This window comes from Rhinopithecus roxellana, chromosome 17 (assembly GCF_007565055.1).
Source record: "Rhinopithecus roxellana isolate Shanxi Qingling chromosome 17, ASM756505v1, whole genome shotgun sequence".
NCBI lineage: Eukaryota > Metazoa > Chordata > Mammalia > Primates > Cercopithecidae > Rhinopithecus > Rhinopithecus roxellana.
In genome coordinates this window covers 22,440,115-22,453,463 of record NC_044565.1, presented here as the reverse complement: position 1 = coordinate 22,453,463, position 13,349 = coordinate 22,440,115, and the positions used below count along the sequence as shown (strand labels likewise).

Genomic DNA, 13,349 nt, shown 5'->3' with positions numbered 1-13,349 from the left:
ACGGTGGCTCACACCTGTAATCCCAGCACTTGGGGAGGCTGAGGCGGGCAGATCACAAGGTCAGAAGATTGAGACCATCCTGGCTAACACAGTGAAATCCCGTCTCTACTAAAAATACAAAAAAATTAGCTGGGCGTGGTGATGGGCGCCTCTACTCCCAACTACTCGGGAGGCTGAGGCAGGAGAATGGCGTGAACCTGGGAGGTGGAGCTTGCAGTGAGCCGAGATCGTGCCACTGCACTCCAGCCCGGGCGACAGTGCAAGACTCCGTCTCAAAAAAATAAAAATAAAAATAACAGAAATACATGGTAAATAGCATGACCCACGCTTTCCCTCAAAGGAAAAAAATTAATGGATTTAATGGATAATGTCGGAAACTTTCCCTACACACAGACACACACACACTCATGCGTGTGTGCATGCCATGTACAGGGTAATTTTTGTTGCACTTTTTTTTTCTTCTTTTGGTTTTTAAGAAAAGTTTGCCCATATAGCTGGGCATGACTTCACTTGTCTGAAATGGTCAGCCCCAGTTTAATGAGAAGCACGGGGTATTGTAAATCCGGGGGTGAAAACCAAGCAAAGGAAAATGCAGGCTAAATATCAGGGAAAATTTCCCGATCATGAGTCTGGAATGAGGAAGAGGGGAGGTGTGGTCGGTGTGGTTGGTGCCTTAAATTAGATGGGGAGATGGTGGGTGGAGAAGAGCCTACTGTGGACTTCTTCCCTCCGTGTGTTCTCTCTGGGTTTGCTTGGCAAATGTGCTCACCTGCTTCTCAAAAACTCCATTTCATGGAAAGCAATGAGTCTAATGCAATGCAATTCAATAAGTATATGATTCTGGCTCCTTACACTGGGGAGCCAGGAGTCTTTCCAATACCTGCTGAGAGTTTTGTGTGAGTTGGAGCTGTTCTCCTTGCTTATAGTGGAGGTAGAAGACAGGCAGCAAGTGGACGGGTCACTCTCCCTGACCTGCCGGGCCCCATCCATTCTCTGCCTGCCTTTGCCATGCCTTGGAAGCCTGTCTCTGGATCACCTAGCTGCCCTTTGGTCTTAGTCTGTAAAGAGCCAAGGATTTGCAGGGCAAGAGGCAACATTATATAGGTACTTATATAACCATTTAAAAATGTAAAAACTATTCTTTGTTTGCAGATCATATAAAAACAGGTAGGGTGGGGTGGATTTAGATTGTCAACTAAAGAAACAGTTCCTGTTGAGTAGTCTCTTTGCACGGCTGCAGCTCTTCCTGGAACCCAGTAACACCATTTTCCCACGTGCCCTTCAGGTGTAACAGCTCTCGTTGTTGCCAGCCCCTGGGTGCCTCACCATAGCCTGGGGATTCCCTTCACTCTGCCCACACCTCTGTTAGCTCAACTCTTTTCAGTGTGCTTTCTGTTTCCTTTCAGGACCACTGCGAATTCAGGGAGAGAGTTCAGGAAAGGGAAACAGAGTTCATGGCACCACATAAGGCTAAATGTTTTGTCCAAGGCTGAGCAAATGTCCTTAGGCATTGTGGCTAGCATGGGACTCACTGCGGATCATACATCATGTAAAGCAGGATGAACCCTGACATTCTGGAAGCAAGCCTGCCTTACTTCTGGACAGACAGCACACATGATTACTTTTGAATTTCTTTCTGTGTTTCTATCTTCCTTGTTGCACCTAAAACAACCTCTTTTTCTCTTCTCTCCTCAGAGAGATGGCATGAAGAATGTCACTTTCCGGACAGAGTGTGCCAAAACGGTCTGTGTGGTTTGACTGGCAGGATGCTCTGGGGAGTGGTTTCATAATTACTGTTCATGCCTCAGCTCTTTACTAAGGGATGAGCCAGGTACGACACTGTTTACTGGGGATTCAAAGCGTGGCTGGTGTGTGCAGGGGGTCAAATCTGGTGGAGAGAAGGCTCATAAACATGAGTAACCACACCAATGGCTGTGTGTGCATTTCCTCTACAGTAGAAGGAGCTGAGTAAGCATTGGCATTGGCTGTTGCACCAGGCAAAAGGAGGATTCATGCTGTGCACATCCTAACGAGGGAGTCCAGCCGAGGAGCTCTTCAAGTCCACCGGCATCCTAGGTCATTTCCATCTGGCCTTTTAGTTGACTCCTAAGACACTCAGATTCCCGACCACTTAACATTAATTCAGCAGTTGTGTTTGTGGTAAAAATGGACCCAGTGTGAACATCAATGGGGCTCTCCTTGCTGAGATGCCTGAAAAATCACTGCAGTGCAATCACAGCCTCTTTTGCCTATTTCAACAATCCAGTCACCACAGTTCCTGCCCTCCAAGAACTTCCTATGGAATGCTGGCTGGAACCTTTGGTGACAACTACTTCTTCTTCATTTTTTTTTTCTTTTTTTATTTGAGATGGAGTCTCACCCTGTTGCCCAGGCTGGAGTGCAATGGCGCAATCTCAGCTCACTGCAACCTCTGCCTCCTGGGTTCAAACGATTCTCCTGCCTCAGCCTCTGGAGTAGCTGGGATTACAGGCATCCGCCACCACGCAGCTAATTTTTGTATTTTTAGTAGAGATGGGGTTTCACCATGTTGGCCAGGGCTGGTCTTGAACTCCTGACCTTGTGATCCAGCCTCTTCGGCCTTCCAAAGTGCTGAGATTACAGGCATGAGCCACTGAGCCCAGCTGGTGACAACTTCTTAACTCAGCTTGTTAAAACCCAGATGGCTAAGCCCCACTTCCAGAGGTTTTGATTTAGTAGATCTTAGGTGGGGCCCAAGAATGTCCATATCTAACAATTCTTGGGTGATGCTGATGCCAGGGACCACCTTTGAGAGCCAGTGCTTTACTACAGAGACTACAGAGACTAAGAGGAAGCTCAGGAGTCAGGACCGATGAAGTGACAATTGGGGCAACAGAGGCCTATCGCTCAGGGAGTCTGGAAGTGAAATTAGAAAAGGGAGGCATTGTGAACAAAAGGAGTTTCACTTAATGGGAAAAGATGGGCGAGTGCTGAGAGCCAGTGTGCTTTTGGAGGCCTTTTGTGAGATTCTGAGTCACTGGGCCTGGAAATCTGTGTTTTTTAAAGCACTCTCAGGTGATTCTGACACTCAGCTGGGTTTGAAAGCCTCTGTATATTCAACATCCTACAGTGCCTGGTACACAGTAGCTGCACAACGAATACTTACTGAATTGATACTAATTCCAAGTGGGTGTTGGGAATGTTTTTAGATTTCTAAATGTATTGGCCCATATACTTATTTATCTCATCAAATTCAGTCCTAAACTGCCAGTCAATAGAGGAATAATATGCTCTCAAGTAGAAACTGGAGTTTTCAAACAGAATTAATGTTCTCTCAGTGTCCTAGATTACAGAAACAAAAACCTGGCTGTAACCAAAGATGTGGCATTAGTCACAAGGTACAGATTCCTGAGAATGGCATAACAGAAAATCCCCGTTCTTCTTCATGGCTGAGAATCTGCTTGGCTCCTTCCTGTCTGCACACACATGCACGCCACTGCATGTTCTTCATTAGAAAATAATTAGAAGCAAACAGCTGTTAGTCAAGCGAGCTGCATTTTGCCCACATCTTTTCAGAGTTCAATCCATTACCCCAGGGGGCAGGCTTGTCCTAAAAAAAGAATCTCACTGCTTTAAACATGGCAAAACAAAATAGAAATGCGTGGCAATTCAGGTGAGCTTGAGCTAGCTCAGCTGAGGAAAGGTGACCATCAATAACGTTTCGCTACGCTGCCTGCAATGGTACTTCTTTTGATTTTGTTGGAGAAGTCCTGCTCCAAAATTAGCAAATTAACTCAGCAAATGATGAAAATAATCTTTGTTGCTATTGGAAGGGGGTAAGGCTGTGTATGTGTGTGTGTGCGTGTGTGTGTGCGTGTGTGTGTGTATGGATGGTGATGGGAGCTGGCTCTATTGAGTCTTTGACTTGAGGTTTTGGAGTTGGCTCAGTTCTGTTTGCAGCATGAAACTGGAGTCTGTAGCCCTGAGTTGGGGACCTTGGGTTCCAGACCTCAGCAGAACAAGGACTTTGCCTATCTTAGTATAAAATCAGAGAGTGGGAACAGATTATGTCCAGATCTTTTCAACTATAATTTTCCAGTGCTCTTTGATAAGTGGCATACTGCAGATGTGTATGGGCACGGCTAAAGAGTGAAGGTGTTAATTCAATCATGTGAATTCAAAGCCATTTGGACCAAGAGGAATAGAAAAGAGGCCTTCAGGCTGGGCATGGTGGCCCATGCCTGTAATCTTAGCATTTCAGGAGGCCAAGGTGGACAGACTGCTTTAGCTCAGGAGTGCAAGACAGGCCTGGGCAACATGGCGAAACCCCGTCTCTCAAAAAAAAAAAAAAAAAAAAAAACAAAAAAAAAAACAATTAGCTGGGTGTGGTGGTGTGCCTGTAGTCCCAGCTACCTGGGAGGGTGGCTTGAGCCTGGGAGGTCGAGGCTGCAGTGAGCAGAGATCACACAACTGCACTACAGCCTGGGTGATAGAGTGAGAACCTGTCTCAAAAAATAAATAAAATAAAATAAAGTAAAATAAAATAAAATAAAATAAAATAAAAAAGAGGTCTTTAGGAAGCATTTACTGCCTCCTATGGCTTACACTTCCCAATAACCAAAGAGGATTTTAAGCTCTGGAGGTGTGGGGGAAAGAGAGATGGTGGAGAAAAAAGATTTGTTCACAACCAGGAAGAGTGAGTCCTAGATCCATGGCCACTGAGATTTGCTGGTGGGCCCCGACACACTGGCAGGAGGCTCAAATAAAAGGGAATGGGCTTATGTTATGGCAAAAGGAGTAGAGATTAGCATCAAGGAGAATGCTGCCATTTTTCTTAGACAGTAGATTGTCTACTAAGTGAAGTTATGAGATGTTATGGAAATTTATAGTCACTCTCTGGGGTTACTACCCAAGTTACTTGACTCATAGTCCATGCTTTTTCCACTACTTTGCCATGGCGATTTTTTTTTTTTTTTTAATATGGAGCACTTCATGAATTTGCATGTCATCCTTGCCCAGGGGTCATGCTAATCTTCTGTATATTGTTCCAATTTTAGTATATGTGTTGCAGAAGTGAGCACCATGGTGATTTTTAAAAAGCCTAGTTTTCAACCCAGATTATGTGGAAATTGATAGTAATTACTTGTACTTCAAGTCCATAATTTTAGATAATTGTTCCCCTGTGATAAGCTGGATTTTAGGTTAGGATTTTATTACTTGGAAAGATTCTGATTCTTCACTATGTAAGTGTTTTATCAGGACTGACGATAGATTTTTGAGTAGAGAGACACACCTTGATTGGAGAGTACCACTTGCGTGGGGAAGAAGGCCGACGCATATTGTTGTTGAGATTTCGTGGCTCAGGGAATTCATATTCCTGCTCTGGCATCTTGACTCTTGCATTCTTTGCCTTTTCCAACTTAGCACCTTCTTCTGTGGAGCCCTTTTCTCCCCAACGAACCTAAAATAAATAAAATACAATGAAACAAAATGACAAAATATGCTGCCCCTTGAGAATGAGAATGACAAATACATGCATGAGTTGCAATGTGAATGCTACCCAACCCTGGATTCCTTTGGGTTTTGAGGACCAGGGAAGAGGGAAACTGTGGAAAAAGAGAAAAGGGGAGAATCGAAGGAGCAGAGAGTGTGAACCACATGGATGGATATTTAGGGAGGAATTGTCCAGGCAGCGGGGACAGTACACGCACAGACCTTGCAGGTACAGCTATGAACTTTGGATTTTAATTCAGTGAGAAAAGAAATCACGAGGAAGTTTGAGCTGATGTGCTCCCTGCTCTGACTCACAGTGGGCAAGACATGGGAGCGCGCAGTGAAAAGGACTGTCCCTCCTATCTCTCCATCTGTCTGCCTTAGAGTCCATATCCCCAACAGACCTCAAGCAGGTTTGCAGCAATTTCCTTTGGGTTTCTGACATTGAGCGGTCAGCGTGGTCTACGGCCATACCGCCCTGAGCATGCCTGATATCTAGAGGCTAAGCAGGGTCGGGCCTGGCTGGTACCTGGATGGGAATAGTCAGCACATAGATAAGTGTATATTAAACTGTCCTCTTACCTCCATTCTTTTAATGCCTCCAACGCCTCTCCCGCCATAATAAGAGGCATCTACCGTTGGCCACTTTTTCTTAGGCAGACCATCATCATCTTCTTCCTGCAGAGAAATTGTGGCACATGAAGGAAGCAAAACAGCACTGCTGTGTGGACCTGCCTACTATGGCTGAGTGATTAGGAGTAGAGCTTGTAGAGTCAGACTGCCTAGAGTACAATCCCAGTGCTACTGTTTGCTGGGATCTTGGGCCAAGCACTGAAACCACCTAAGCTTGTTTTCCTTATCTATAGAGTGGGAATGTAAGCAGTGCTACCTGGTAAGTTTGTGGTACAGTCCTGTTCTCTTGTTCTTTTCTACAGCTCTACTCCTTTGTGGGAACCGCATCTAACCCCACCTACATGCTGATGACTTGTGAATTTATATCTTCAGCCCTGATGCCTCTGAACTCCAACTACTCACTTGACATTCACATTATTTGGGGGCTAAAAAAGATCTCAACAATACCACCGCAGAGATATCCTGATTTCCCTACCCTAAACGTGCTCCTCCTGTAGTCTTCCCCACTGCCTGGAAGTCACTCTCTCTTCTTTACTGCCTTTCCCCCACTTGTCCCAACTTGCCAGCTAGTTCTGTTGCTACTACTTAAAGATCTAAAATCTGTTGACTTCTCCACCCCAACCACCACCCTGGGCCCACGCCCCCAGGCACTTGCTCCTGGACACTGTGGTAGCTTCCCAACTGGCCTCCTGCTGCCCTTAGACTCACCTATGATCTGTTCTCCACAAAGCAGCAGGGTAAGTGCAAATGCCAGCCCTGCCCTGTGTGTTCTGGCCTTTGCTCACCTTTCTGGCCTTCTTCCTTATCATGTGCCACCCCTCCTCCTGAGCTCCAGCCTGCCTGCCCTCTCTCAAATATTCTGGGCAAATTCCTGTCTTGGGACCTGTGCACAGTGTCCCCTTGTCCCCTTGTCCAGGAAAGCACTTTCCCTACCCCATCTTCTGATGGATGGATTTTCATATCACTCCTCAGAGAAGCCTCCCCTGGAAATTTCTTCTAAAGTAGTCAGTCTGTCCATCCCATCAATCTGTTTTATTTTTAGTTAAGCATCTCATCATGGCTTGATATTTACTTAATATCTGTCTCTCCACACTAGAACGTACGTTCCACTGAGGCTTTTGTCATGCTTACAATTGTATTCCCAGTTTTTAGAACAGCACTACATAGTATGTGGTGGGTGCCCAAGAATTATCTGTTGAATTTACAAATAAGTTAAATGAGATGACTCAAATAAAGAAGTTAATTTAGTGTCTGCAACTTAGCTCAGTGACAAGAAGTTAGTGTTTATATTTTTTAAGATGAAGAAAGAAGACAAGAGGAACTTGTAACTTTATGGATGGAAAAAAGGGAGGAGATGTAGCGACTGCTCTTCATCTTGGCACTGTAATTATTCTTGTTGTGGGGAGAAAAATATCACCGTTTACAGTCATGGATGGATTATAAGGAAGTGGCATGATTTCTCTTCTGGGTAGAGAAAGAAAGCTGGAAAAGGGGTTGATAAAGCAGAGGAATGAACAAAAGAGGGAGAAATTGCTCACAATGCCAAAGCCTGCTTCTCACAGCCTTGTTTTAGTGGCATTTGGGTGAAGTTCTATGCAGGGTACCACTGCGTGGGATGGGGTACCCATGCAGGAGGCAAGGTACAAAGAAGCAAAGGCAGGAGAGGTCAGGACGAAAGGTGACAAAGCAAGCAGAAACATGTTGGCACATTAAGACTCCCTGAGTTACATGTTGTGCTTGGGATGGGCAGTCTTCTTTAAAATGATTTTTAAAAAATTTAATACATCTTGAAGGACAGAGAGGTCATAGGATGTACAACATTCTGACAGCTGACACTTGGGTGTCCCTCTCTCTCTTACTTGGTTGCTCTCTCTCAGATTCTGCTGACCCTTGTATTCTAAGTGCAAAGTAGGTACTCAATAAACACATATTGCATTCATGATAACACACCATTGAATTTATGTAGCCTTTCCCATGTTATGTGCCAGTCACTCTTCTAAGTGCTTTAAATTATTATTAATCCTTTAATCTTGCAACCATCCAAGGAGGTACATGGTGTTATTATTCCTATTTTAGAGAATGAGAATAGAGAGGTTAAATGACTTCAGTCACTCAGCTTCTAAGTGACAGAGCTGGATTTGAACTCATCAACCTCATTCTCGTTTGTTTCTCAGCATTGGCCAGTCTGGATTTTGTTCTTCTGTGGCATTTGATGGCAATCATTTGATGGCAACAAATACTCGCTCATTTTTGACTTCCCCTTGTACCTGCTAATTTCGATACTTGTTTTTGGTTTCTTTTTGGAGACAGGGCCTCACTCTGTCACCCAGGCTGGAGTGCAGCCTCAACTAACCCAGCTCAAGCAATTCTCTCACCTCAGCCTCCCTGAGTAGCTAGGATTACAGACACATATCAATGTGCCCCGCTAATTTTTCTATTTTTTTTTTGTAGAGACAGGGTTTTGCCACGTTGCCCAGGCCGGTCACAAACTCCTGGGCTCAAGTGATCCTCCCACCTCAGCCTCCCAATGTGCTGGGATTGCAGGTGTGAGCCACCGCACCTGACCTTAATTTTGATAATTTACAACTGCAAAATATGACAAAATAAAGTCCCCAACACAATAAATATTATAGTTCATATGATTTTACCTTATAATTTCAGAGGTTTCTTTCACCTTATGATGTGAAAGCAGGAATCTTATATATCCTATATGTGGTTAAACTTTACATTGGCGGTGGACGTATGTTTCTGTGTAAGTGTCTGTGAACATAGATAAACAAAATATGGCTCTGAAAGCCTGGGCATTCCCGCTCTGGGGCAGTGTTCCAAAGGAGATAACAGAAATTCTATACCCTAAAGCTGAACACAGCAACACCACGAACGTTAAGAAACTCCAAGAATAAAGACGCTTTATTCCACAGGGGACTCAACTAGTTTCATGAGCCTCTTAATCATCTAGGAGCTCATCTAATTAAGCCTTTTCACTGCACAGAAGAGGAGTCAGATCTAGAGAAAAGAAGTGATTCCTGAAGGTGAAGTTCTGGTGTGGTTTTCTGATGCCTTGTCCAGGGATTTTTCTCCCCCTATATTTTATGAAAAGAACTTAAAGAAGGATTTACAATTGGCTTTCTCTAATTCGCAACCCCGTTGAGTGCTCAGGATATAGTAAGATGCATAAAGCCGTTTTCCACTGCTTTCCAGGCTACGCTTGCACACCGGGGCAACCCTCCTTGTAGTCCCTGGCCCCTCCCTCTAGTCCCTGGCCCCTCCCTCTAGTCCCTGGCCCCTCCCTCTAGTCCCTGGCCCCTCCCACTAGTTCCTGGCCCCTCCCACTAGTCCCTGGCCCCTCCCTCTTGTCCCTGGCTTGGGGAAGGAGGTGCCGCCCCCGTGCTCAGGCCCCAGGCAGGGCCTGGCCTTCTCGCAACAGGAAATGCCTAGGGCTTGGGCAATCTCCATACGCTGCAGCGCCACCGAGCCCGTCGCTTAATCCCCTGACCGGCGCTGGCCTGCCAAGCTCAGACAACAGCACCAGGCAGCACAAAGGCCCAGGGGCTGACGGACGGACGGGAGAGTCAGAGTTTCCCCTGCAGTTCGCATGGGTCTGTTTACACATTCTGGAGACAGAAGGGTTTTGCAATTCCCAGGAAGAGAAGGGAATCTTTGATGTGTCTTTTCATTTGGCCAAAAATGGATGGAGTAGAATCCCAGCCCCTCAGCAAGGCCACTAAGAAAGTCGGCAGCACCGGAGGGTGGATTTTTACATCTCATTATATCATAAAGGCTCTTGAGAACTTCCTCCTACACTGCCCTTCAAGGATGGTAGCGGGGGGCGGGGGGGGGGCGGCGGGAAACACCAGTATAGAAATCCTCAGTGTGAGCTGGCTTTCCTTTAGTAAACCAAACCAAACCAAAACAAAAACCTTGCTGTCCTCTATGGTTATTGGAGGATGGGGCTGGATGAGCCCAATTGCTTTGGATGAGAAATCAGGGGTTTGTGGGGAATGAGAAGATGAGCAGAACAGAGTGGGGCCGAGTTACCAGCAAACTGCTACGATCCCCCATCCCCCCGAGTGGTGGGAGTGGCCGGTGGTAAAGAAGAGGCCCTTTACTATTCCGTCAGGGGTTGTGGGCTGCACTATATTTTTAAACCTTCAGTAAAATTTGCTGCGCAGCTGGATGTGTGCCAGTGCTGCTAGATCGTGTCTAGCAAACCGAGATGAGATAACGCGGAAGAAGCAAGGAGTAGGAGTCAGTGGTGCCTGGGAGAAACCGCAGGGATTGGGGAGGGAGGCTGGTTTCCCATCAAGGGAAGTTGTGTTTAAATCTGAAAGGATGTGGTGGCTCCAGACGTCCAGCTGGCTGGAGCTTGGGTAACAGAAATGGCAGCACATTCCTCAGATGGTAGAGGCCCCTTCTGACCTGCATGTCCTCAGGCAGACCTGGGTGTGCCTGCAGGCACAGTCCCGCTTGAGGAAGGAACAGCTGTAGAGGATGAAGTCTCTGAACTCACTTGGTTAGCCTGTAATTGGATTAGCCCTGTGCTGTTCTCAGACCCTGAACTTTTCCCATCTTTCCCAATCATGCCAGGCTTTTGTGCAGCTCCGCGCTTCAACATGCAGGGCTCCACATGCCTGGAAAGCCCTTCTCCCATTTCTTCTACCCATCCCTTCATGTTGTTTAAGTGTAACCTATTCTGCGAAGAACTCCCGGGTTCCCCAGAGAATGCAATGCCCCCTCCTCATGTTTCCACAACTCCACCTTCCACTCACGCAACACATTTAACTGTTAGTTATTAAGCAAACCAGAGGGTAGAAGGAATTAATTTTCCAGATTCTGGGGCTGCCTCACTCCTGCATGTAGACTGTGCACGGGACAACTCCACAGACTTGATGTGAATAGTGCCCCCTGGAGTTGTGCATAGGGTGGCCCTCTCAGACTAAGTTGATAAGTTCTTTAACATTCCTGCTTCTCTGGTATCCATTTACTAGAAGAGCCACGCGGCCAGTTTGACCCCAGAAGGCTCACAATTCCCAATTCACTGCAAGTTTCAATAGGAACTATCAATGAAAAGAAGCACTTAACTGAAAGAGAATCAAGCCCAAGGCAGTAGCTTTAAATCAGCTTTTAAATTAATTTTAAATGTCATTGACCTGGAGCACATCTTAAATGTATAAGCTCAACAAGGGCCTTTTGTCAGTTCTTGCACGAACTCAAGCAGCTATCATTGAGTCCTCATCACCTGCCAGCACAGTGTTGTGTTTTGAGAAAAATAAAGAGAACTCAACTGTCGACAATATTGTTTACATTTATAGAGGAGTGAGTTTTGTGAGAATGATGACATGAATTAAAGGACTAAGGCCATAGAAACTCCCAGGTCTGGGAGGCTCCGAAGGGCAGAACTTAAAGTAGAACTGGTAGGACTGTCTCATGTGGTCTTTGGGGAGAAGTCAGGGAGATCCCCTCAATGTCAGTCTTGGAGGCAAACTCCTAGGAGTGAATTGGCAAGTCAGAAAGATCCAGCAATACTTCTGTTTGTAAATAGAACAAATTCCGAAGGATTTAAGATTTCACCATTCTGAGCCGCATTTCACATGTCATGGCACCATTATATCTGTTTACGTAAACAAAGTGATTAAAGACAACACAAGGATTGTCCTGTATTCTTCAATAAAGAATAAAGTGTTTATTTTCCTAGCAGCAATGTTCTTTTTTTTTTTTTTTTAATTTAAAGTATGAAAACATAGAATACTGAATTTTGGGCCTTTTCTAGGACTTCTGTTTGGAGTGTATGTGTGTGAATGTGGGTGTGAGTGTGTGTGTATGTGTGTGTGTATATTTAATGGTCACTGGCAAGAAGATGCCCTGACAGTAGCTTGGCCCTTCATCCCTCCAGGGTGGAGGCTACTCTGGGTGTCTGTGTAGACATGAAGGATGCCAGGCCTGTTGCTATTAGGAGTTCAACCTATCTAGCTCTGTATAATTTTCCATAGCTCAGTTTTCCTATCTAAACATTTCTTGCCACAGAGAAATTGTTAGGATCAGTGAGCATAATAATAAATCTGAAAATAAGCTCATTCTTCAAAGCCAGGTGCCTATTGTTCACTGGATGGGCATCAATGCCTTCAATAGGCACCCCTCTCCCTTCAGATACAAAACACCAACCTATAGATGTCCACATATTCACATCCGTTCTCACTCTCACCCACCCCGCAGTGCACATATACTAACCCATGATTAAAACAAGAAGACACATTCTTTTTTTGGAAGAGTTGGGGTCTTGCTTTGTTGCCCAGGCTGGAGTGCACTGGCACGAACATGGCTCACTGCAGTTTCCAGCTTCTGGGCTTAAGCGGCCCTCCAGCCTCATTCTCCCAAGTAGCTGGGACCACATGTGTGACAGCCACCATGCCAAGCTAATTTTTATTTTTGTAGAGACGGGGGTCTCCCTATGTTGCCCAGGCTGGTCTCAAACTCCTGGTCCCAAGCAGTCCTGCTTGAGCCTCCCAAGGTGCTGGGATTACAGGAGTGAGCCACCATACCAAGCCTCCAGATGCATTCTAAAGTTTCATGATGAGACATGGTGATGTGGGAGCATGAAAGAGAAGACAGGCGGGAAACATGGGGATGAGAGCTAAAGAGAATAGCTATACACTAGGGCCACAGACAGAGCACAGAAAATAAGTAGCCATCTTTACATCAGTCTTAAAAGGGTCTGTGTGCCCTGTCTGAGTGACAGGGTCAGAGAGGGGTGACACTGCCACTCAAGAAAGGGGCACCTGATGCTCCCAACAAGGAGCGGAGGCCTTGCTCTTGGTTGCAGGAGCTACATCGTCTTCAGGGACGGGTGAGGAAAGACTGCTCTACACTTCTTTTCCAGGTACAAGTTTGAATCCCAGTCCCATCACTTAATAACTGAAATCTTGGGGCAACTGGTATTTTAGTCTCATTATACCTCAGTTTTGCATCTGTAAGACAGGAGTTCATAATAGCACACTTTTGTTTCAGGGCTGCTGAATGATGAAATGAAATATACCACAAAAAGTGCTTCACATCACTGCCTGGATAGTCATAAATGCTCAATAAATGTCATCTTTAGTAATTAACCACTATTATTATTAATTTTTATACATTCACATGCAATATCCACCAGGAATCTCTGCCTTTCTTCCTGAGTAGGACTGATTAGGCCACTAACTTTATAAACGTCCAGTTACACACTCTCTCTCTCGCTCTTTTTTTTTTTG

General features: G+C 45.5%; 1 protein-coding gene and 1 non-coding gene across 2 annotated transcripts in view; both read right to left on the bottom strand.

The window, feature by feature from the left end:
* Nucleotides 1-13,349, bottom strand: part of ANTXR1 (ANTXR cell adhesion molecule 1) — a 248,040-nt gene that overhangs the window by 64,142 nt on the left and 170,549 nt on the right. Inside the window, exons 15-16 of the mRNA XM_030921455.1 lie at nucleotides 6,055-6,150; nucleotides 5,273-5,440 (exon numbers count right to left, since the gene is read on the bottom strand). Coding sequence (XP_030777315.1) covers nucleotides 5,273-5,440; nucleotides 6,055-6,150 — 264 coding nt within the window. The remainder of the gene's footprint in view (nucleotides 1-5,272; nucleotides 5,441-6,054; nucleotides 6,151-13,349) is intronic.
* Nucleotides 4,954-5,060, bottom strand: LOC115894510. The gene has a single exon (XR_004054614.1). It is a non-coding gene; the product is annotated as a U6 spliceosomal RNA (small nuclear RNA).